Below are 26,473 nucleotides of genomic sequence, written 5' to 3'. Positions count from 1 at the left end.
TGTGTGTGTACTGTAAATGTGCAGCTCTGATCTGAGAACGGGTTTCTGAACACTCAGGCTGTGCCATCGCTCCATCTCATCATCCTGCCGTCTGTGGATCTCAATAAAAAATTTTTGGGAAAAAGATCATTTTCTCACTGTGGATGTGTGTTACCGACACACACACACACACACACACATACACACTGCCCACACGTTTCACAGAAGGTTTATGTCTGAAGTTTTTTGCGATTGGGTCAAATCTTGAAGTTTAACGATCCTTTTCAGATTTACCTAAATATTCATATTATTTATACGATAATAAAGACCTTCGTCAACAAAAGGAAGGTTATGTTTTTGTCGGGATTGGTTTGTATGTATGTGTTTTTACAAACTTTTCGCAAAAACTATCAACCTGAATTACATGTTGTCTTCAGGGTTGGTTTGTCATCATCCAATGACCAATCGATTAGATTTTGGGACATTAACAGCTAAATGTTGATGAAGAAATCCCCCAAAGCGGCAAAACAAAAGGTCTGCACTCTACCGAGTGACATATTAGTTGCTAATGTCTTTAAAATAAAAAAATAGAACCTGATACATCTTGAAAAAGACTTTAATGGAATGTTAAAATAAAAGAGTTAAAGGGCAATTCGAGCGTTCACGCGTAACTGCAAAGCGCTCTCATTGGCCGGTACCCCTGTCAATCATTCGGCGCTGCCATGGTAACGGAAAGCCGAGGTCAGTCCCGGAGAGAGGGCGAGCAGCCGGCAGAGAGGCGACCGAGAGCGGGGAGTGAGGCAGACGAGCACCTGGAGACAAGGCAGTAGAGAGCCGGCGGACAACCAGCGGAGCTTAGGTAGCCGAGCGCCGGCGGACAGGTAGTGCAGAGCCGGTGTACAGTCAGCGAAGCGCCGGGACGCAGCGAGCGGAGCCCCCGGCTGACAGGGAGCGGTGCGCCTGGAGGCAGGCAGCGGAGCCCCGGTAGAGAGGCAGCGGAGCCCCGGTAGAGAGGCAGCGGAGCTCCGGCTGAACTTCCCCAACATGAGCAGCCCACCCGCGGTATTTCCCTCCACATCCACCGTGTAGCCCCGGACTGTGAGACTTCAGCTGCCGTTCGGATGCCCTCGTCCTTTTAATAGCAGTTTTGTGAAAGTTTCTGACCGCCATGATCCCGGAGTGTCCCCGCAGCGGGGAGCCGCGGAGCCGGACCCGCTTCCAGCGCAGCCCGGCGGCCGAACCGAGCCAGACCCGGGGGGCCAAGACGCCCACCGGCCTGCTGTCCGAGATCCAGACCCCGATCAGGACGGAGCCGTTCACCGACCACTACTCCATCATCCCCGGCAGAGAGCTCGGCAGGTGAGACGCCTCTGTCACGGTTCATCGCAGCTTTAAGCTTAAACTGTTTATTTTATCGATTGCATTTTTACATTTCTGTTTTTAATATTATTGACAAACTACAGAAAAATAAACACTTTACGCATTTTAAGGTGTTCAGTCTAAGTCCAAGGCGGGGATCGAACCCGCGACATCCGGAACTGTCAAATTCAACTGAGCCCAGATTCACACTGTCAGGCCAAACAGAACTGAAATTATAGCGTAATAACCTTTTCTATAACCTGAACATATCAAAATTTAGGCAACTTTCTTTTTTATCAAGCTTTTCATAAGTAGACTTTTTGCATTTCGTGTCTTTTTCCACACAAATATGTCAAAACTCTTGTCACTTTCCATTCTGCTTCTGCAGCCTTCACAATGCTCACCAGGTTCAAAACAATCAGAGCTGTCCATCTATTAAAGGTTTTTAATTAGTTAATTACACATTCCTTCATTGAAAATTCCCTCACATTGAATTTGCATTCAGTTGAACACATTTCAGTGAGTTGTTGTAGCTCGTGCACGTTGACATCGAGCTTTTCCTGCTGCAGTGTTATTGTTAAGTCCTGTCTTTGGGTATGCACTCTTCTCACACTTCCGTACATTTTCTTCTGGGATTCACTCCCAAGTGATGAGGCTTTTCCGTTTCTTTTCCTCATTTATGTTATACAGGTGAAAATCCTTTAAATAAACGCACAGCAGTGTATCTGTACAAGACGAAATATGATTATCACATCAGTCAAAAACCGGGGACAGAAATGCAAATGTATTTATTTTATTCAAATGGCTGGATTTGTTCCTTCATCCGAGAACAACGGTCACTATTAGTGGAGGAATGGGTAATTATTAGATCATAATGTATATATAATTATAACGTCTGTGAAACTGTGTGTGTGCGTGCGTGTGCGTGTACGTGTGTGTTAGTGTGTGAGACGCATGACCTGACATTGTGACTGAGCTTAGCCGCCCCCAGAACAACTTGAAAAGGTTACATTAATCTGCAGCACCTCTCTGATCTTACAGCATCGTGGTGCACATTCACATATCAGCTGACACACACAAGCACACACACACACACACACACACACACACACACGCACACGCACACGCACACGCACACGCACACACACACATCGTTTTGCTTCTCAAACCTGAATAAGTTTTACAAAAATGCTTAATTATTTAATTGTGTCACATCTGTGTGGTAAACTGTACAAATTGGCCAATTTTAAGGGAAAAGGTGACTTTTTTAAACTCCAAACTCTTAAAATGTTTCGGTAAGTACTATGTTATATAAACAGATTCCTGCTATATATAGATGATATTTCTTCATTCGACGTGTGTTCTCGACATGTCAGCATATTAGTTCAGTCAGAGTCATGAGTCCGACCGCACTCGACTATATTTGGCTGATTGATGGTAACAGTAAGGCCCCCGTTTACAAGACAACGTCTCAAGTGAAAACGTGAAACTTGAGTAGTGTTTCGGGTGTCTGTTTACAAGATGACGGTGCTCAGACTCGCTGAAAACACAAACTTTTTGAGAAGTGAACTTTTCTGAAATGCTACTGCACATGTGCATCACGGCTGCAGTTAACAATACTTCTGCACATGCTCAGTAGATGGTCAATAACAACAACGTTTTCCTTCGGAGTGTCATGATCCCCAGTCCACATTCTCCTGGACTTGATACTTTTATTTTGACAGTCACCGTAATAACAATCCAACTTGGTGGTCTGTCCGCTCGAATGTCCGTGTTCTCCTATTGTTGATGTTTACAGCCGATTGGTCTCTACTGCATGTGTGTGTGGCGTCTTTACAAAAACAAACAACAGCACCCACTAGTGGCCCAACATCAAGACGACATCTTAGTCACTGTTGCTGTGGAAATGTGAAATGATACATTTGACTTGTTTTTGTGTTAAAAGGGTCTCCATCACACCTGGATAAAAAATAAAAAATCTTTAAAACGATCAAATTCTGCCACTTTAAAGAAACTCTGTTGTGTTTGTGTGTAAACTGCGTCCCGGAAGAGAAGTAACCGGAATCCCAAAGCACAAAGACGTCAACAACAGATACACAAAACCTCTAACATCTGATTAGATGTCGAAAAAAAACGACAATCTGAAGAGGTACGCAAAGTTTTTTTCCTTCTGGAAAACTGTGACAGGACGTCTGCTCGAGCTCCACCACAATGTTGCATAAAGTCCAAAATAAATGACCATGATACGAAGGAACTATGTTTTGGTTTGGTTTATTCTGGTATTTCGGGGTTATTTCAGCGACGGGACATTGTTTCTGACGTTGTTTTGACAGTGTTTCTTTGTACAGTGATCGTATCTGTGCAGTGAGATTATATTTCAAATGTCTTGGAGAAGTTTTTATGTTTTTTATATGGAAAAAGTGACTATTGTGGAGTTGAAGTTCCAGTGTGTGGAAAAAATGAAGCTCTCGGATTTATCTTGAAAAACATCCAGACAAATGGTGCTGGTGTTGATCCTCAGAGAACTTAAGTTATTTTAAAGGACAAACCTGTTTTTGCCCATATTGAGATCCTCAGAGTGACATTTACAGTATCAAAACTGTCATGTGTACTTTATTTGTTGAAGAAAGATGAAAAAGTATCTGCTGGTCCGTATATCCAGAGGATTTCAATGCACTTCACACAGTTGAGTGCAAATAATGACAGAACTGTGTGCAAAGGGTTTGCCTTTCTTGTGCGTCCGGTTGGTGGAGATTCTTCAGCACACGGCCACATGGTTCAACAAGTATCAACGCTCAAAGTTATCTTTAGCGACGTCGCAGAAAAATTGCTGACGTCACAAAATCTGGAAAGCAAAAAGAACGGGCGGGAAAGAGCGATGAAGAGAAACCGGCAGTTTTCCATCTGCTTCCACTGAAGCTGCTTCTTCGGCTCCGGTCACAACACGCATCGTTTTGTTTCGGAAAACGTTCACGTTTACACGGCAACATTTTGAAAACATGAAACGCTGAAAACAGTGATGTTCCTCCTGGTTTTTCATTTTCTAGAACGTTCAGACAAACCGTGTTGGTTTTAGTGAGATGACATCTCCTAGTGCTGTTTTTTACGAGTCATCCACCGCAGAGAGGCGGGGAACTGCAGTCTGACGGCTCTGTAGCTCCGGCTAGTGGCAGGCGGAGGCATTACAGTTGTGAGGATGACAGTTAAACACTTTATTTTTGGCGCAGACTAGTGAGGAGGCCGATGTTTAATAGTTTAACTGACGAGCTGCTGCCTCAGTTCTTGGAGGAGATGTTTGCATCATGGACTCTCCGGTCCTCTTCCAGTCCGCCACCAGGTTCTGTTCTGCTCTGTTCTGGTCGGTGTGCTCGGTACGTCATTGTTCTAATCGCCAGGGACTAACACATGAAGGGGCTGCGATCCTCTGGCCACACCGCTCGTGTTTATTCTGCTCCTGACTCTTGGCCGGCTCTCCAGTTGAGCCTCCTGAACTCTGCGCAGGAATTCCATTCACGAGCCCACTTCTAGATTAACGCTGGTAAAGCGGGCTTTGTCTGCCCGTGCACGGCTCCACGCTGTTGTTGTGGCTGCGAGTTCGTACCTCCAGATGAAAAACATGAAGTGTATGAAAAGAAGGGGTTTGGATGTTGTCCTCCCTCTGTCCTGGACGGAGATGCTGTTTGACTCACGGTCCCGGGACCGTTTGGCTTCCCAGCATTCCTGCTGTGTGGGGAACTCCCTGCATGTGTTCTGCCTGTTTGTTCTCACTGTGAACTTCTTAGAACAACTACATTATCGTCTAAAAAGTTCAATGTCCGTGTCGGGTCTGTCAGAAAGTGAAAACGGGGTCATTCATGGATTCAAAATAAACGAAAATTTTGCCGATGTTGGTTTTAATTGAGACAGTTCCAGATCAGGACATAGGAACCTGGACCTGGTGCTATCATGGAGGCTACCTGCACGTCCTGCACGTCCTGGAATCAATGCTGCAGCTTCTTGCTCACTTTGATCAATCGCTGTGCCTGTTCCCCTGCCTTGCTGCCTTCTATCCTGGAAAGATCCACAATTGTTAACAATGAGTCGATGTTGAATCAGATGTGATCAGGAAGTTGAGAGAAAGCGAACGAGCGACATTGTGCGCAGCGAGAAACAAAAACCCGGCGACACTGGCCACTCTTCACATGCAGGTATTGGGTGGGAGCTTACAATGGGGGAGTTTAAGGTAATACCCTGCAACATATCTCTGCGGTGGGAGTCCCAGATGGCCCACGGCCAAGCTCCTTTACGGTCAGTGGCGAATTCCATCTGGTTAAGACCCAAAGCTTTGTCCAGGATGGGGTCAGTGACAGACGTGGACCCTTGCTTATTAGCCCATATGGTCCGGGGGGAAGAGCTTTCATGATTGCACATTTAAAGGAGGCTATCAGAGTAAGAAGTCACCCCGGTTGCCATAGTAACCCTTCTTCTTTTGCCTGCTCCAGTACACCTGGTTGTAGAGATTGTTATAATAGAGCTGCACTAAAGCCCGATGGGGATTCAGTTGGTGGGATCGTGGAGCCATCCCATGCCACTGTACCGGGGCAGTTGTAGCCCAGTTTTCTTAAGCTTGATGTCTTAAAGTTGCTGGTTTTGGTTGCTGGGCAAGATAATTTACCACAAGTTGTTCCACATGGTGTACAAGCGCCCTGCATGACTGCCACCAGTGACTGACATCCATCCTGGAAGAAGCTTTGGGTCTTTTGTCCGTGGTGGAAACCAGGATGAACGACCGAAAGGATTGGAAGCATAATGCAGAAATCTGATCAATTCTTTCTCCTCCACTGGAGCGGAGGTCACCCAGCCTCTGTGCTCAGGGCTTTGGGACGAGCGACGCGTTTGATCACTGTAAATCGACTGGGTGGTTCGGACGCGGGGGATCTGTTGGCGTTAGCGGAAGCGTTTTGGCCCGGAGCCAGTGAAAATCTTTATTCCATTAAATGCAGCCAGGGCCTGGCTGACAGCCCGGCACAGAGCCCTGCCGTCAGGCTGCAAACGGCCTCCACCAGGGACACCGCTTTAAGCACCGCGAGGAACTGCTTCTGTTGAGGGTGAAAACACAGTTTTGTGGGATTAACATTGCTCACTCGCGTCAGTCCTCCTGCTCTCCAGAGATTAATCCAGCCCCAAGTCAAGCTGAGGATAAAGAAGAGCCTCCTATTGCCGATCACGGTGGTACATTAAACTGATTCTGTGTTTTCTGTCATGAACAGCTTACCAGTGATTCTGGTGAGATGTTCTACAACAGTTCTGAGCATTGGTCATATTTCTTTCTAGAAAAGCTCACATTCCAGTCCACGATGATTGTTTCTTGTACATTAAAAAAAACTTGTTAAGAATTTGAAAAGAAAAACAAATTTCTCTAAGTTTCTTCTTGATCTTAATGTGACTAATTGTATTTATTTAATGCAAACCAATATTAGATGATCTTTCCAATGACAAAAATGTGCTTAAAATTTTGTTTTAAATAAAACAAAAGGCAAATAAAAGCAGAACCTTTTCCAGATAGAACAGATAGAGTTCTTTGAGCTGTTGGTACACTGATATCTGAGCTTTATTTAAATGTTAAAACCTGTAGAAGATCTTCACCGTGTGTTGGTTTTCACAAGGAAATAATGAGCTTTGTGCCACAACTCATGTCTCCAGTTCAGCCGAGTTCATGTTTTAACACAAACTCAATCGTAACTGGGCCATGCTTCTCCTGAGAACTGGTGCAACGTGCTGCAGCTCGCCATCATTTCCAGCGCTGTGACTTTATCACTGCGTCACTGCACTCATCTTCGATACCCTAGTGTGGACCATGGCTCCGGTCTCTTGGTCTTAAGCATTGCTCAGCATTTAACCGTAACTCCAGCCATTAAAGGTAAGTGAAGTGTCTAAGACCAAGTATTTAGCATTAATGAATGTATAATATATTGTTTGATCCCGTGTTTTATTTTGGTTGTTCGGAGGCAGTTGCGGCTCTTTGAGCTCATTGTGTTGACGAGCCGCGTTATTGTCTCAGAACGGGCGGGAAGATGTCTGCACTGTGTCAATATTGTCGAAGTTCCTCGTGTCTGTGGTGCGAGCCATTAACGTCGTCACTCTGTAAACAGGTCATGTTTGCTCCTCTAAGACCTGCTGTAACGCCGTTCTCGGCGTTCCTGCCATTTCTCTGTAAGCGGACATCATTTGCGCGGCGCTGCCATGAAACGAAAATGCAATAACGACGCGTTTTCACTTGAAAACGACGTGGCCTAACGACGCACATGTGAAGGTTTGAGTCAATCTCCCCAGTAAAGTGTCCGACCTGTTGAGTGTCACGCTGTAAAAAGTCGTGAGGCGCAGCGTTTCTGTCCTCGCCGGGTCGTTTAGGCCTCACTCGTTAACCAGCAGCTCTCAGGCTGCGAGAGTGAAGCCGGGACACACACACACACACACACACACACACACACACACACACACACACACACACACAAAGCTGCCTCTTTCAGGGTGGAGTCTGTGAATGAGGCTGCTGGCTTTGGAAATGTGCTGACACGGCTTTAGAAAGGGCTGCGGTGGCCCAGTACGGTTTCTAAAGAGCAGGCCCAGACTCCCAAACCAAACAGCATCGGCGGCGTTTCCAGGGGTCTGTGAAGCTCCAGACCACCATCGCCATCACCCCGAGGCATGCTAAAATAACACAGGGCAGTCGGAAACGTCAGCCCCATTCTTTTAATGTCTTCTATTTGCTGCCTCCAGCATTTCAAACGTCTGAAATCTGCCCAAAATAAAGAGCGTGTCGGGAGTGAACTCGGGTAACCTGCCTCGGCACAAAAAAAAAAAAAAAGCCCCGCAGAGGTACATGTTCTTCTCTCGGTGCAAGCACAGATTAATTAGGAGAGAAATGTTAAACGGAGAAATCAATTTCACAAGGATGACCTTATTGCAGGCTCGCAGTGCGTCACTGTATTATCACTGCGGTGCATCTTTGTGTCGGACACGCTGAGAAACTCCCCACACAAGCATTTCTGTCTCGGTGTGGTTCAGGCATCGTATCTGTACTGGGAATATTGTGTATCATCAGATATTTTTGACCTTGGTCCAGATTAGCTGAAGTTAGCAGACGTTTGGCTCCTGATCTTGATGGTATCTATACATAGCTACACCTACACAGGATACGCTGAGCCTTGAGCTGACCTTGGGCTTTCTCGTTCTGTTCTGGTCAGTCTGAACGAGACAGAAGCTTTGTTTGAATCAGGCACTGCGTCTTTTAGAGGTTGGATTTCTTGTTAAGTAAAGATTGGTCCAGTATTCCTAACTGGTCTCACCCAGGATTTTTTAAAGGAGTCATATTATGCATTTCCTAATGATTTTCCAACAGTAATAATCGTCCCCATACTTGGAATGACGCCCCAGAAGTGAAGAAAGTCTGTCCTCTCTCTCCCTGGCTTGCTTTAAAAAGTGTGTTGCTCCAACGAGCCAATCAGAAATCAAACCGTATATACTCTTTAGGCAGCTCTGCTTTGGCACATGGCACCAAGAGAGGAAATACTTCCTCCTCTTCCCAAGATGGCCATGTGTGGGCGGAACCAGTCCAGCTCACACAGACACAGCAGATTCTGAATGCAGCTCCTATGATCCAAGATTCAAATGGAGGAAAATCAAGGAGAAGAGCGAAACTTTGAATATAAAGTTTTTTGACCAATGACATCATATGAGAGTGATTAAAAGTTGTATAACATGACCCCTTTAAGGAACGACGCACCTGAAGCCCCTTCGTATCCCAACACATCGCTAGTCAACCACGGCATCTCTTCACGACTCACTCACGAGGTCGAAAGTGACTCAGACCATAGAAGTTTATTATCTTGCCCCTGCAGATGACACAGCCATGTGTTTTCAAGGACACAGCCCCTAAAGCCAGACAGAACAAGCTTCTCTTTTTGGCCAACGTCGGTTACCATGGTAACCAACCAGTTTTTATTTTCCTAAATTGCACTTGGTCATGTGAAGGATGACACCAGTATTGTTCTTCCAAGTGGCTACACAATCAGTGGAAGTGTTCAGAAAGCAAGCGAGTTGTCCTGAGGCGGACAATGTCCTCTCTGAAGATTAGATCACTGTGGTAAATGGAAGACAAAGATGGACTTTATTACAAATTTTCTTTTTCATTTTGGATCGGTGAAACAAGGAACGTTGAAAAGGGGCGGATTAAGTCTGATAACGAGCTTCTTTAACTAACGCAACCTTCATCCAGACTTGAGAAATCACAAATACAGCAGATTACATGGTGCACTGATTATGTACAGAACAGCGATAAATGAAACCGGTTCCTACAATATTCTTGCGTGGCCACAAACTGGAGAAAAGAAGAGCTAACAGGATGTAAAGGAAATGCCGGAGAGGGTCAATGTGTTGGACAGAAGGAGCTCTTTGAGTGCCTCGTGTGAGGAAGCCTCACTGGAACAGGAAGAGTCCTTAAAAGCAGCTTGAAAGCAGATCTGAAGCTGCAGCAGACCTTCAACACCCCAAATACCTCCTGAAGCTTCGTGTCACGGAAATCATTTGACTCACACACTGCAAACCAGTGAATAAACACTTCACTGTGACCCTGAACCATGACATCATATCTCGAGTGATATATGGCAAAAACCACTCAAGAGGGATGACCTTCCAGAGAGTATAAACTAAGAGCGAGAACATGAACTGCAAGTTTTCAATAAAAGTGACAGCTGTTCCCGATTGACCCACTTTGGATGGACTATTCAGATTGATTCTTTCTGGTGTTGGAAAAACAGATTCAATAGGAAGTCAATTCTTAAAGTCTGGCTATTTGCTGTAAATCTAAGAGAAATGCAGAGTTAATAATAGGTTATAGAACAGACAACCGAGTTGGATTGTTATTACGATGACTGTCAAAATAAAACTACCAACTCTCAGGAGAATATGGACACGGGAGGAAACATTGTTCTTATTGTCCACCTACTGAGCATGTGTAGAATAACTAAGTGCAGTAGTTGTAGTTTTCATGAGGGGAACACATCAGAATTCACAGATTAGGTTTCTTTGATAATGAAGTTCAATGGTAAAAGAGCTTGTTGCATTTATAAATAGATCTACACTGAGTCAGTAGCTCACGGCACCCCATGACTCTCACATGGAGCCAGCTGAGGATGAAGCAGCCCCGTCCCAGTTTCATACCCAGAAGGCTCGCATTCCAGTCCTTCGGGGTCTCCACACAGTCTTCATCACTGTGTCCTCACCCTGCTGTCTCTTCTGTGGCTCAGGCCTGTGGTATGATCAAAAACCTCATCGTCTATGTCTGATCGTGTCCCCTCAGACATCTATAGGGAGGCTTCCACTGCCCTGAAACAGCAGCAGTCTGGGGTTATTTAACACTGATGTACACCACATCATAAATTACCTAACCAACTTTGAATACAGTTTGGAAAAAAAAAAATTTTCTACATCTATGTTCAAATCAGCCATAAACTAGCCCAAGCACAGACTTTGCTCAAACAAGCAGCAGAAACCAACGAAAGCCTGAATCCAGGTCGAAACAGCCAAAAAGAGGAAATAGCAAAGAGCAACCAACCCAAACTCAGGTAAAATATCAACCATAAATAAATAAACCAAACCAAATTCAAGTCACAATTATCCAGAAGCAGCCCAAACCATACGTTAGGTCAAACTCAACCATAAACAAGAAAAACCTCAAGTCTAAATGCAGCAGAAACCAGCTTAGTCAAAATATCAGCCAGGAAAACGTCCAGATTCAGATGAAAACCAGCCAGAAAAAAAAATGTAACCAAATTCAAACTGTGAGAAATATCAAACCTAGACAAAACAATTCAGAAACCAACTCAAACCCAGACAAAAAACAAGCCAGACAACCGGTTTACACCAGTTAGAAACTAGCCCCCTCCCAGTCTGTTAGTTAAGAAATAAATCATGCACAAACAGTACCAAAAACCATAAAAAAAACAAACCCTGAAAACGTAATGTTCTTTGTCTGTATGTGGACATTTATGTGAGTAAATTAAAAACCAAACAGGGTTGAATCTGTTCCCTGCTCCCATTTCAAGTCTAAATCATGTACAGTGTTATATTGTCGGCGTTCAGCGTCTGTCCCAGTTATTTATAGACACTGTGTGCATTGTCCATCAGACCAATCAATTGAAAGGGAAGAATGTCTCGTGTCCAGCAGACTCCTGCTGTGCCGCTCCACGGTAACCGTCCACATGGTCAGGCAGTCCGACTTCATTAGAAATGTCACCACGTCTCTTCTCAGACATTAAATTGATAGATCAGCTTTCACGGTCTGCTTTCCTCGCTTCCTGAACACAACGCAGAATAAATCAGAGGGCCAGTTCAGGAACAGATCACTTCTGCCTGCTGTAAACCCTCGTTCCCGTCCAAACCGCATGAATCCGGCTCTGATAAAGCAGCAGGACCAGCAGGTTCGGCGTGTCGCGGCGGGCTGGCCGGGCTGCTGCTGATTGATTGAGCATTGACTGCCAGCTTCATCCGGAGGGTTGGTACGATGCAGGCCTGTCATCTCCATCACCTCACAGGATCTCCCCTGGGCAGTGGGCACTGGTGCACCCTTCACATGAGACCGCCTTCGGTCTGCCAGAGAACTGGGTCATGGCGGAAAGAAGGAAGGCTGCCACCGCCTGCTACAGGAAGAAAAGACTTCAGCATTAACAGTTGGTTTTGACACGTCAGTGGCTTCGTCCTCTCCTGAAAACTCTCATGAACCCTTCCCGACAATCAGAAGTCTGAAGGCGCATCTGGAAAAGTCTGACCAGATTCAGGCGTATTGTTGTCTGTGTGTGTGATTTCATTACTAAAACAACCAACAGCGCCACCTCGTGGCCTGGCATGAAAACTACATCGTTTCCAGTCTTTCTATCATTGTCGTGTAAACAGGCGTCGTTTTCAGATCATTGCTGCGTAAACGCAAAGCTTTTCTAAAACGAAAACGCAAAAACGATGCGTTGTGTTAAAGAGGCCTAAACGACAACTCCAACATGAACGCCGTACCTCAACTGTTCTTGCTCTTCTCGTCCTCCAGGGGGAAGTTTGCCGTGGTGAGGAAGTGCGTGGAGAAAGCGACGGGTCACGAGTACGCCGCCAAGTTCATGAGGAAGAGGCGGAAAGGGCAGGACTGCCGGACGGAGATCATCCACGAGATCGCCGTGCTGGAGCTGGCGACGGCGAGCAACCGAGTGGTCAACCTGCACCAGGTCTACGAGATGGCGTCCGAGATGGTGCTCGTCCTCGAGTTGTGAGTATCCAACGCTTCTGGAAGCAAACAGATTCCGACGACTCGTAGGATATTGTCTTCACCTCACGCTACCTTCATCCATTCTTTCACCAACACAGGTTCTGTATCTGAGGCCAAATTCTGCCAGAACTTTGACTCAACCCAGACTGGAGTCAGCTGGAAACTAGTACAAACCAGCGAGAAACTATTCTAAAGACAAGTCAAAATCAATCACAGTCCAAGCACAGTCCAGGTCAAAAAACAGTCAGAAGTAAGAGACTATAAGAAGGTTTCATTGGGAAGAAGTGAGGAAGGATAATAAACTTTCACCTGATCAGGACTCTTGGCCCCCATCAGGATGGGTAAATGTGGAAAAGGGAATTTCCCCATGGTGATTAATAAAGTAAGATTAGTTTCATTTTAGTTCAGTTTACCTTGTAAAGACTAAGATCGGTACATTATCCAGTGAAACTCGTCAGACATGGTGGAAAATTCAGCTCAAATTCAGGCCAAAATCAGTTTAGATGGAAAACGGATACAACAGTTGGAACCTGAACCATCAGGACCGATCTTTTCTCCCTTTTCTGACAGATTATCAACTTCCTTTAAGTTTTTCTCGACCTTCTCGCAAAGACTGAAGTAGGAGCACACTTGAGATTTAAAACCAGGCCAAACGAGACCAAACACTAGACTGAAGACTGAAAATCGCTCAGAAATCAGCCTGAAGCCAGTAAGAAACCAGATCATATCGTCTCCACGTTGGATTGGACACTTCTGAGCTTCCTGAAGCATCGTGACATCAGTTTCCTTTTTGGCGTCAGAATCAACAAACCGCTGATGGAATGTTTGTTTCCTCAACATCTGGAGGGAGTTTTGCTGTGATGTGGCACATGTCTTCAGTCCTGGTTACTGTAGCCCCATAAAGACGATTCAAATAGGAGCAATATTTACACTTTTAGTCCTCGGAGAAGACGACGGCGACGCCTTTGTTTTTTTTAAATTGTGTTTTAATGACTCGCTCCGTCCCTACCAGTCGCAGGACCAGCTGATCCCAGCACTGCGCCGTGCTGGAAAACTAATCCAATTAGCATCCGTACGTGAATAATGGAGGCAAACAGTGTGACATTCTCCAAGGTAAAATGTGAAAGGGGACATATAGCTGCAGCTCCGGGCCAGGCTTTAATGCTCCAGCTAACACGGGCTATTCCAACAATGTGCCCCGCTTGTTTTCTTATGCACACCCACACACACACACACACACACACACACACACACACACACACGTACACACACACACACACACAGTTTGTGCTGTGAGACGCGGATGGATTGGGTTTCCTGTGTCCTATGTGGCTTACGGCTGAGAGGCGAAGCTGACATACTGACAGCAGTGTGATCTGTTAAATCCATCAGCAACACTGAGTGGAGACCAACTGGAGCGCCACTCATTTTCACCACACAAACACACACACACGTGATGTATGGGGTTGACTACAGTAGCTGCACCAGTTGTCGATGATCTCACTCCACTGGTCATGAGCTGGCCATATTTGACCTGATTCCCACACACACACACACACACACACACACACACACACACACACACACACACACACACACACACACACACACACACACACACACACACACACACACACACACACACACCCACACACACACACACACACACACACACACGCGCACACACACACACACACACACACAGCTGCAGATTGTATTGACACGCTGTGGATCATCTGTCATTGATGCTCATATAGACCAATTCATTTTACTAACTAACATTTGCACAATGTGATCATATAAAGTCCTCAGCACATTGGTCTAACATCCGTATGAGTGTTTAGCATTCAGTTTTTTGTTCTTACTTCCTCAGTGCAGCCTCGTTACATACAAACGGTGAAAAGGGGCAACTTTTTCTGGAACCCTCCTACTGCACATGTGCATAACGAGTTCTTCTGCACATGCTCAGTAGATGGACAATCAGAACAATGGTTTGTGTCATGACTCCCAGTCCATGTTCTCCTGTGGCTTGGTACTTTTATTTTGACAGTCACAGTAATAACAATCCAATTTAGTCGTCTCTCCATACGAATGTCCCTGTACTCCCGTTGTTAACGTTTATAGCCTGTTGTTCTCTGCTGCGTGTGTGTGTGGTTTCCTTCCAAAAACAAACTACAGCACCTACTAATGGATTATAGAAAAACCACCGTTTTCATTGTTTCTGCCGTTTCCATCATTGTCGCGCTACACAATCTTTTCTGGAATTAAAATGCAAAAACGATGCGTTTTGACTTGCCGTGAGTGTTGCGGTATCAATACTTATTTCACCATTTAAAAGTAATCCCCAGTGCTTTTCTTTAAGGCTCGCAGACAGACCAGCACCTGAATGTTAAACGGGACATGTAAAGAAAGAAGAAGGCAACTACTGATCTTTGTATTTTCAAGAGCACAGGACACATAAAAATGTTAAAAGTGACTCTAAAAACATGTAACTAGCTGGGAAAGTAATTCAGAGCATCGACATTTCCATTGACGATAACTGTTGGTGCAAATTAGAGGCACTTTCTATTATTGTAGTTATTTTACAAGTATTTTTTTGCTTTTGTCTTTTCAATCAAGTAGGTTATTGAAACACACCGTTGAGGTACTTTTCTGTCCTTGTGGCGTGCACGGCAGCGGTCACAGTGAAATGTCCTTCATGAAGGAGCATCGGTTCATAACGTAGCCGTAGTCGCACCGTTTTACTGGATTACGAGCTGTCGGCAGCACATGCCACACAATGCAATCTGCCCCGATAAGTATATCCCATTAATGCCCCTTTAAACGCTCCGGCGCCCTGCCCCCCACCTCAGCCCATAATCCCAATCCCAGCCATTGTCCATGCAGTATAATCCCCGAATTAACTGCCCTAGCCTGAATGAGGATAGTACTCACTGCTACACTAACAAGGACCAATAGTGACAATAAGAAATAGCTGATTGAAGGGATAAGACTCCCTGTAAAACCGTTAATATCTTCAATCAGCCCACTAATGAACGCCAGAGGAAAAGAAGAGCTCGTCTATTCAGCCCATCCTCCCTCCTCCTCCCCGTCCTTTTATACTTCCCTCTGTTTTCAATGTTGCAGGGAAATAGAGCAGAATGCTTCCATTCTTTCTATGGAGGCATGTGGTCGACAAGTCTTGGCTTCTTCTGTCTATTTTTTTTTTTTCACCGTCTTTTATTCATCCGGCAGCTGACGGATATTTCGGGCAGTGGGGCAAATGGTAATGAAGGAGGATTGAAGGAGGGGGTGGGGGGTTCTTCCAAAGATATTCATGGTGTGGTGTGGAGAGAGACAGAGGAAGGGATAGTGTAAAACGGAGGGGGGGGGGGGGGGGGCAGAAAATGGACGTGGCCTCATCGCTGGCCGAGCTCCAGCTGGAAGTTCATTATGTCAGTTGAGCCGCACGAGCGCACGTGACTGGTCAAAGCGTGGCGGCTCGCCCACATGGAGCCGGGGTCACATCGACCCATCAGTTAATATTCACACTCTGAAACTGCACAGATCCTCGTATTGAATGGTTCTGAGCTGGAAATACACAGTAACTGCACCATGTACTGTGAACCAGGGGGGAAAACAAACCATCTACCGTCTAAAGTCTCTTTGGTCTTGGTCTTTGCTCAAGAACAACCTGCAATAAACTTCAGACACTGAGAGAAACTCTGGGTGGTGGTGACTGCTGCTGCTGCCGCGACTTCCGTCAACTAAATCCCAGTTTACACGATCACAAAAATGAGTAGAACCATATTTGGGGGTCCGTTTACACGACAGCACTCCCTGCAAACGTCACTTTCTCATACCAGCTTTTCTTTCACGCCCGCAAGTCCCCGCCACAGAGACAGTCGGGGGCGATGGAGCCCTGTTACTGCGCCTGCGCACCATGGTAAATAGTTCATGACTAACAAACATGTCCATATTCTAGTATTACCCTGGATAGCATCCAACTCGCCATCTGTCCCTACAAATGACAGGTACTCTCGTTTATAGCGTATTGTTCTCCGCAAACATCTGCGTGTGTGGTTTCATCACAATAACAAGCAGCAGCGCCCCCTCGTGGCCAGGCTAACTACATCGCCGTCAGTATAAACGCAACACTCTTCTTAAACAGTAAAGGTGTTGCCACTTGGAACGTTGTCGTGTAAACGGAGCCCAACTAACCAATCGAAGCGCAGTATGAAATGACGTACTGAACCGCCGCAACACCGGTACTTGCTTCACGCTCTTTTTCCGAGCCACAACTACGTCCATATTTTCCTCCACCTCGTTTTCTCTAAACGCATAAAGCGCTCCGTTCCGTAGACTTACGGCGTTTTATTCTTGCGCGTTGACGTCGACTCAGGCTGCGGTTCATCATGTTTTCATCGTACAATCTGCACACAGCAGACGTCATATCGCGGCCTACATTATTAAATGTATTCACTTATAAGACACATCCTAACACTGGAGTACCAGTGAAAGATCATTTACACCAAACGTCCGTCTCGTTGTAAAAAAGACGCATCATTCAGACCTACGGGATCGTCTCAGTGTAACAGCACTCTTGAATTTTTTTAAAAAGGTGACTGCCATCTCTAATTTATAGAGTGTGACTCGCTCTGCAGCAGTAGTGAATCACTTTTAGAACATTTCTAACTTTAAACGTGACTCTAACCCAGCCTCAGATCTTTTACATTGTTTTGTTGTATCAAAGAAAACGTGTTGAACATAACTTTATTAGTTATAAATCAAACAAAAATGTAAACCAGCATCGTCAGCAGTGAAAGCAAATAAGTCTCTCTGCTCTATTTTAACACTTTTTACCTGGATTCAGTTCGTTCATCTGCCATGAAAACCAGCAAACAAGCGACGATTTAAAAAGTACATTTGTTACCTCAAACTATAAAATAAGAGTCTTTTGGCCAACAAAATAAAAAGATCGGAATATTTCTTTACCTTCAGGGAGCCACTAAGACGCCCTTTACATGGTGATGTTTCAGTTGTTCGTTTTGGCGTTTTCGTTTCACGTCACACGCCAACATTCTGAAAAAGATGTAGCAGCATGCCAGGCCATGAGGTGGCGCTGTTGGTGGGCTTTGTAATGAAACCACACAAACATGCCCTTAGAGAACAATATGATATAAACATTAGCAATGAGAGTAAACAGACATTATTATGGTCTGTCACATGTGCAGTGTTTTCAAAAAGTTCCACCTTGGGAGTCGTTTTCGAAAACTTTTCAGTGGCTCCGAGCATTGTTGTCGACACTCAAAGCGCAGCGGAAATTTTGCGTTTTCACTTGAAATCGTTAAAAAGGCGGTTCAGTTCACAGGTTGGCTGATACAAACACCAAACGAATCAGGGAAGACAGATTTATTCATCTGTCAGTGACGAAGTTCTTGGTTTTGGTCATGAGTATCAGCGTCTGACACACACTTTATAAGCTGATCTCCAGGGGATCATTTTTCTGCCCCATGCCGCCACACCGACATGACCCGGTGATGTCAGCCTGCAGACATGTGGATGAATGTGGGTTCATTATCGGGGGGGGGGGGGGGGGTCCAGTCACACATGCATACATGATGAGTGCAGGACAAATGGCCGCTGCGAGCCTTTCACTTGACCTCACTCTGACTTCACTGGTCCGTCTCTCACTGTCACGCACCGTCGAAAAGTAACTTCCCTCATTCCCCGTTGGACGACCCAGCAGCCCCCCCTCCAGGACGCGTCGCAGTGGCGATGTGTATGAAGCGGATTATATAGGTCAGCTCGCATGTTTTCTTTTCTTTGCCTTTTTGAAAACATGTCATCCGAGCTTGAGCGTAACGTCCGCTGATCAAAGCCCGATCGATCTTTTCCCACAACACCGCTCTGACACCGATTTCATTAATTACATTAGCGACCCACCAATCCCACGCTGGGCGCCCTCGAGCCCGGGTGACCCTGGACCTCTCGCTGCGGGGTAACACACTCTTGTTTGGCGTCACACTAATGGAGATGACCCATTTGCTGAGGCTACGACGGTCGTTCCAGAACCCTTTCTTTTTTTGTTTCCCCCCCCCCCCAAGTGTCCTTGGAATCTGTCATCCTGTCACACAGCAGCATCGTCCAGTGCCTCTTTTTGAAAAACCAACAGGTAACGAAGGCGTCAGCAGGTGGCATCAACAGGCTACGTTCACACTGCAGGTCTTGATGCTCGATTCCGATTTCTTAGCGCGATGGACGCCACACAAGTCGGCGTGTGCCGATCAATATGTCGCGTGGCTGTGCAACAGGAGACGACTAAATCTGGTCGAAGTGACGAGGGAAAGAAGACGGAGTTTGAGAAAAAAAGAATTTTGGCGATGGCGCTTCCTCTGGCGCAGATTCGTGACTCGGTAGACTCGTGGAAGTCGCCCGCAATACATGCGACTTGACCTTTAGTTTAGGGTAAATAATTTTTTTTTAAAAAACACTTTTACTTTTTTCACTCGTCTCTTTTCACTCACGAGTACCTCTCAGCGTCAGCGGTCATGAGCGCTACATTGGCCGCATCAAGTTGAGTTTCATGGCTGAATCATCCCGATCGGACTCCAATCCATCATAGTGTCAAGTGTGGTTTGATGCGGAGCACGATCGGCACATTAGGAAGTGTTTAGTTGTTGTTCTGTGTGTGTGTGTGTGTGTCAGACCGGATTAGCTTCTGTCTGATCCTCTGAGGAATGGACCTTCATTCCAACTGTTGATTGCACGTGCAGCAAGCAGCTATGTGGCCAGGTGTGTGTGAGTGTGTGTGTGTGTGTGTGTGTGTGTGTGTGTGTGTGTGTGTGTGTGTGTGTGTGTGTGTGTGTGTGTGTGTGTGTGTGTGTGTGTGTGTGTGTGTGTGTGTGTGTCTGCAAAATGCTGGTACGGATTAGCAGCCAATCGTTTTCCACCATGGCCTGAATCGTATTCAGATAAAATCCATGACTTCAGAGCTCACGTCCCCTCGCTGACAGCCAATCACCAAAGTCCTGTATGAGTGTGAAGGTTTTCCACCGTCCTCTAGGAAACCAGGCTTGTTTTTGGTTCGCTTCTGTTTATTTACGCAGTGTTTAAAAGGGCGCGACCTTAAACCGGACATCCCTCTTTACATCTGAGGCCGAGCGTTTCTCGCCTTCTGCTGTGAAAATGACCAACGATAACTTTTATTAACCGCTAATAAACAGTAAAGACCGAACAAAAAGCTTTGGACGCAGTTCTAGGACCAGAGGTTTTTGAAGCTATGTAGAAGATCCCAGTCAGCCGCACGGGAAACGAAAGACATAAAGAGACGTCAACTCCTCAGGTCGTGAGATGTTTCAGTAATATCCACAGAAATCTACAAAATAAAAATCTACAGCACCAATTATACGACATGTAACTTTAATTAGATTTTGAAATCCACTCGATATCAGAGACATCCTGGCGGGATTGGCAGCGTCCAATCGGGGGCTGAATCTGTCCGTCTGTCCTTTTTCCTCCTTCTACCCCAACAGGTTCTGTTCAGAGTAGATATCATCTGTTCTAAGATGTAGTTTTTGTATGAACAGCAAAGGTGTATCTACAACTTTCTGAGCTGTGTTCCTTTCATTTTGAAGGTTAAAGGTGTTTAGTGGAGTAAAACCTGCTGTTCTGGGCCTGAAGGCTACAGACCGTGCTAAAGCTGCGGCGTTTGAACTCTGGTTACAAACAGAGTGAAGTCAGAGTCTGAGGCTCGGCTTTGAGGTGGAGTCCTCTGGGAATCCACTTGACTGTCTCTTTACTTTCCGTTCTCCTCAGTCGAGTTGGATCGGCTTCCTCCTCACCTTGAAAAATCAAAGTGAGCCTCTCCACCCTCCCCCTGTGAGATAAAGCCTACTTCACGGCGCCCTGAGGGACGCCTTGTCTATTCCTGACTGGCCTCTGTCTCCCGCCGCCGCCCCCTTCCTCTCAGCTGATCTCAGGTCAGAGGAAATGAAGCCGAAGCCGGGCGGCGGCTCCACTCACAGTCACGACCCTGTTTCCTTCACGTGAGGAGAAAGTGATCAGTCAACACTCACAAACGGCCTCATTCAGGCCCCAGCTCCTAATTGGGTTGCTATATTTGGCGGAGCTTTGCTATTTCTGCCGGTCACGCCGACGGGGGGCGAGGGCGGTTTCTTCCCACCGCGTCCCCGAGGTGTGGTCTGGGTTTCCTGTGTGGCGCTCTGGTTTTCCTGCGGCCTAAACAGAATGAGCCTCCGAGGTCCGACGGGTGACGGGAGGGTGTTTGTGTGTTCACAGCGCGGCGGGAGGAGAGATCTTCAACCAGTGCGTGTCGGAGCGGGACGACGAGGCCTTCACCCAGGACGACGTGAAGAGGCTCATGAGGCAGATCCTGGAGGGAGTCACCTTCCTGCACCGCAACAACGTGGTCCACCTGGACCTCAAGGTCAGAACGCACGCCCGCGAATTAAACCTGATCTTCAACCGACTGATGAAGCTCAAGGAGTTCTCCCAGTGTCTCACACTGAAACCCCGTTAGAGAAAACGGAAAACAATCAGGAGCCACAGAACATTTTACTTTTTTGGCGGAATTGCTGCAGTTGCGCATTCGCACCAGGGCGGTAGTAACTAGTTCCTCTGCACATGCTCAGTAGAGCCAATCAGAACAATGCTTTTTTTCCTCCAGAGTGTCACGACTGTCAGTCGGTCTGGTACTTTTATTTTGACAGCCACCGTAATACAATCCAACTTGGTCGTCTGTCCATGAGAAAGTCTGCGTTCTCTCGTTGTTAAATTTCATAACGTATTGTTCTCTGCGGCGTGTGTGTGTAGTTTCATTACAAAACATGCCAACTACATCGTTTCCACGGAAACCGACATCGTTTTGAAAATGTTGGCAGGAAAACACGACGCTTTTCTGGAGCGAAAATGCAAAAAAATGATCCGTTTTCACTTCATAAGTTGCGTCAACTGGGTTTCCAACAACATGGTAAAGGCTCACATCTTTACAGCTCAGCCTCAGTCTGAGGTCGATGGAAGCTTGTTGGAGCCATTCGTCCATGACGCCCTTATTTGATTCTAACAACCTAAATAAAGCGTTAAAACATTTACTTTTTAAAGATGAAGCTTCTGTCAATGTCCTCCCTCCTCCAATGCCTCCAGATCTTAACGTGCTCATTGTCCCTTCAGCCTCAGAACATCCTGCTGACCAGCAGCTCGCCGCTGGGCGACATCAAGATCGTGGACTTCGGTCTGTCCAGGATGGTCAGCAGCCACCAGGAGTTGCGAGAGATCATGGGGACCCCCGAGTACGTGGGTGAGTCGTAGCTCCCCCCCCCCCCCCCCCCCCCCCCCCCGACCACCACAGACCTCTGACCCTCCGATCACAGAGTGATGACCTTCAATATCTCTGCTCTGCTCCGCAGCTCCTGAGATCCTGGACTACGAGCCGATCAGCACGGCGACAGACATGTGGTGAGACGGTTTCCAACGCTCGATTAAACCCGACACTCAATGCGTCGGTCACACCGCTCCTTTCTTAATCTGATCGCATGATGGACTTTTTCAGCTTAGCAGCCTTAAAGCTCTTTACTCTCTCAAGGCTCATTCACTCATTCACACACGGAGCTGCCTCACACACACACACACACACACACACACACACACACACACACACACACACACACACACACACACACACACACCCTCAAGCTGGGAATCGAACCGTCGACCTAACTGAGATACCTGCCAGGAAACACAAAACTACGTAAACCAGAGTGTTGTTCTGGTGAAGTAATACCAAAATACAAATTGGAATGTTTCCCAAGTACGCTACAAACAATCCAAAAATGAATCTTTTACCAAACCTGAAAGTTTTTGTTTCAAAGAGCTCACTCCTCTTTAAGAGCGTGATAAAAACTGTCAGTCTCCCCCGATTGCCTTCATCCACCTTCATTGTGGCTTGGTCTTCTCAGGACCCTCTGGCGCCCCCTGCTGGCAGAAGCACTGAAGTGTTTTAAACCCACAGTGCGCTTCCACAGTGTAAATAAGAACGTGACTCCTTGTTTGTTCTGACATTTAACAGGACGGGTGTTACCGTCTACAGGATGTCCTTAGAGTTGTGAAGACAGTTTCTTAGAAAGATTCTTTGACCTCATTGTGCTCGACAGCAGCAGGTTGGAAAATCCTTCCCTGACCTTCGCTGCTGCCTCAGTTCTTGGTGTCATGGATTCACTGAGATTCTGTAAATTATCCTCAGAAGTGTTTTCATAGTAGCACAAAACACATTACTGAAAACACATTACTGTCATTTAAACGGTGCAAATGCTGCTGCTGCGCATGAGCACCACGGCCGTAGTAAATACTTCTTCTGCACATGCTCAGGAGAAACAGTCAGAACACTGTTTCCTCCGTGGTGTCATGGCTCCCAGTCCATATTCTCCTGGACTTGCTCATTTTATTTTGACAGTCACCATAATAACAATCCAACTTGGCAGTTTTATTTTCACAGTCACCGTAATTATGATCCGAATTTAGTGGTCTGTCCACTAAAATGTCTGTGTTCTTCATATGTTAATGTTTATAGCGTATGTTTTTTTTCTGAAACGAAAAGACAAAAACGATGCGTTTTCACTTGAACCGTCGTCATGGAAACTGGGCCTCAGAAAAACCCACAAAGCCCAAGAAGAAGAAGACGCAAACCTCATATAAGAAAAGTTTCCAGCAGGATTTAGATCAGGAGGCTTCCCACTGCGACATAATAGTACTGACCACTGCACCAATCTGCTGCCCCCTAGAGGTTTGAGTTGGCATTTCTGCTGCGTGAATGTGCTGTGATGCTAAGCTACCCCCCCCCCCCCCCCTTGTCGCCCCGCAGGAGCATCGGCGTGTTGGCCTACGTGATGCTCACCGGCATCTCTCCCTTCCTGGGCGAGGACAAGCAGGAGACCTTCCTGAACATCTCGCAGCTCAACGTGAGCTACAGCGAGGAGGAGCTGCAGCAGCTGGACCGGGCGGCCGTGTCCTTCATCCAGACGCTGCTGCGCAAACTGCCCCAGTCAGTCCAACACACTGCACTGATACAGCGGGGACTCAAACCCACAGTGGGGGGGGGGGGGGGCTCATAGCCAACGCAAACTCATAACCTGGGAATAAAATAAACATCACATCACATCCTGACATGTCAAGAACTTCAAAAAGGAATAGTGAACATCTTAAATGGCTTATACAGTACGTACAGCTAAAACGTCCGCAATGACTAAAATGGCTAAAACTGCTAAAATGTCTGAAGCTACTATAAAAGAACACATATGGCTCGAACTTCTAAAATAGCTTTAACGGATAAAATGGCTGAACCTATTAACATGGCTAAAACAGCACATATGGCTAAAACGACGGGAATGGCTAAAACCGCTAAAATAACTAAAACTACTATAAAAAGCATTGGTAAAATTATTAAAGCTAACATGGCTAAAATGGCTAATATAAATAAAATGGTTCACGTGGCCACCAGAGCTAATGTGGCTAGAATGGCTAACATAACATGGCTAACATAACATGGCTAAAATGGCTAACACGTCTAACATAGCTGAAGTGGTTACCGTAGCAAACATGGCTATAACGGCTAACATGTACAAAATGACTAACATGGCGAAAACGGCTAAAATGTTTAGCTATTCTTCATTGTAGTTTTCAAACTTAATAAACTACAGTTTCAGTAAATGTAGAAAAACTTAGCATCAGGTTTCACACTGTGCGATATATGACAACCACAAAAATAGGGATGCAGTATAAAGTGTGTACATAGTGTGTTGACGCAGCCTGTTGACTGGGGTGTGTGTGTGTGTGTGTGTGTGTGTGTGTGTGTGTGTGTGTGTGTGTGTGTGTGTGTGTGTGTGTGTGTGTGTGTGTGTGTGTGTGTGTGTGTGTGTGTGTGTGCAGGGAGCGGGCCACAGCAGAGCAGTGTCTCCAACACGCCTGGCTCCAGCCGTCACCGCCAGAGGACGCTCCGTCTGAGGAGGAGCAGGAGGAGCAGGAGGAGCAGGAGGAGGCGTCCAGCCCCGAATCTCCCAGCAGCACCGGCGCTCCGGAGGAAGAGGAAGAGGAGGAGGAGGGGGCGGGGAGCCTGGTGACGGAGGAGCTGATCGTGATGGCGGCCTACGCTCTGGGTCAGTGCCGCTCCTCCTCCGAGAAGGAGGCGCTGGCGGCGGAGCAGAAGGCCGTCTCCAAACGCTTCAAGTTCGAGGAGCCGTTCAGCTCCCTGCAGGAGGTGCCTGGAGAGTTCATCTACTGACACACATACACACACACACACACACACACACACACACACACACACACACACACACACACACACACACACACACACACACACACACACAGCTAGTGTCACAATAAGAAGAATAAACTCCGTAACAAGCTGTTAGTGTTTGTTCACACTCTGTGGAACTCTCTGGAACCTTTATTTATAAGCAGATAGATCATTCTCACACACACACACACACACACACACACACACACACACACACACACTGGGCTCTGCTCTGGTTGAGTTTAGTGTGCGAGTTAGAGCTCATTCTCCGGATTTTTTTTTGTATTCATAGCGCTGAAAATTGAGTCTTTACGAATTGTTTGTCTAAAACAAAAAAAAAACTATTTTTAAATACGTGACGTGCTCCATCGCCCCCTGGTGGAGGTTCAGAACAGGTCACCCTCTAAATGTACGCTCACTGTCTTTTTACATGTTTTTATTCATCTCGTGCTCGACGTTCTCGAGTGAAAAACGGGAAACTTGCGCTGCGTTGTGGTTTTCCGTTTACACGACGACGCTGCGCGGAAACAGCTTCGTTTCCTGTGTTTCTGCCGTTGCCGCGTCAACGGACATCGTTTTCAAAACGTCGCCGTATGGACACGGAACTTTTCTAAAACGAAAATGCAAAAATTATTCGTTTTCACTTGAAACGTGCTTAAACGGGGATTTAGTTGGTGGCGGTGGGATTCTCTGGATTTATTACTGATAATCTGCTGTCTTTCGATCTGTTTTTGTTTCAACTGCGTGAAATCAGACATTCATCCTTTCAGATCCAAAGACGTCGTACATGAATGCGAGTTACTTCTTACGTCTGACGCGGAAGGTCCCAGCAGTGGTTCTCCAAATAAATTCAGTTGGAAAGTGTAAATTCTTCTGGTAAAATTTACATTTTCACTAAATGAATGAAATTTGCTTCAAGCTGCCGAGTTTGGGGGTTACTTACTGCGGAGGGAGGCTGGTGTCAAACTACAAACACCCGATGCTTGGGTGACTCTGTGAAGTGAAGCGTGAGGAGACGTTTTAAAGAGACGGGATCAGCTTCTTTTTTTCTTTTTTTTTTCTTCAAATTAAATCTTTCATTCTGAAAGGTTTAAAAGTTCTGGATGAGTTCTAGAAACTTCATCTTCTCCGTCTGAATAAAGGAGAATTAGAAATGCAGAAATACGCGAGCAAGCTGGTTTGATGAACACATATTTCGAGCCATTTGGCTTCCCTTCCAGCTGATCCCTCTTTACTCCTGGTACTCTCCTCCATTCTGCTCCCGATATCTCTAGAATATCTGCCAACTGTCTTCTCTTTCACTTCCTCTATGAACATCGGACATGAAGCAACATGCGGCTGTAAAGAGGAATCAGGCATGAATTTCCTGAGTAGCTCTGAATGTGGCGCCCCCTGTAGGTTAAAGCTGTAAATGTTCCACATTACAAAACATGATATTGATTCTGATTTGTCTTGTTTCTTGTTGCCATGTTCAGAATAAACTTAAGCTCATTTCCTCCCACAAAACTTTGTACATGAATGTTGCTGCGTTGTAAATAAAGAACTGAAACTGA

At 46.1% G+C, this 26,473-nt stretch overlaps 1 protein-coding gene across 1 annotated transcript; it reads left to right on the top strand.

The window, feature by feature from the left end:
* The first annotated feature begins 729 nt into the window (after positions 1-729).
* On the top strand, positions 730-26,473 carry stk17a (serine/threonine kinase 17a). Its single transcript, XM_080489905.1, has 7 exons — positions 730-1,338; positions 12,416-12,628; positions 20,909-21,056; positions 21,800-21,926; positions 22,036-22,084; positions 23,487-23,666; positions 24,551-26,473. The coding sequence occupies exons 1-7, from the start codon at positions 1,148-1,150 to the stop codon at positions 24,900-24,902; spliced, it is 1,260 nt and encodes a 419-aa protein (XP_080346031.1). The 5' UTR covers positions 730-1,147; the 3' UTR covers positions 24,903-26,473.

This window comes from Lipophrys pholis, assembly GCF_963383615.2.
Source record: "Lipophrys pholis genome assembly, chromosome: 20".
Lineage (NCBI taxonomy): Eukaryota > Metazoa > Chordata > Actinopteri > Blenniiformes > Blenniidae > Lipophrys > Lipophrys pholis.
This window is presented reverse-complemented; position numbering and strand designations above follow the sequence as displayed.

Coding starts and splice junctions, on each gene's coding strand:
- stk17a (XM_080489905.1), top strand. CDS start 1,148: ATGATCCCGGAGTGTCCCCGCAGCGGGGAGCCGCGGAGCCGGACCCGC. Junction 1,339..12,415: donor CCCGGCAGAGAGCTCGGCAG/GTGAGACGCCTC, acceptor CTCGTCCTCCAG/GGGGAAGTTTGCCGTGGTGA. Junction 23,667..24,550: donor CTGCTGCGCAAACTGCCCCA/GTCAGTCCAACA, acceptor GTGTGTGTGCAG/GGAGCGGGCCACAGCAGAGC.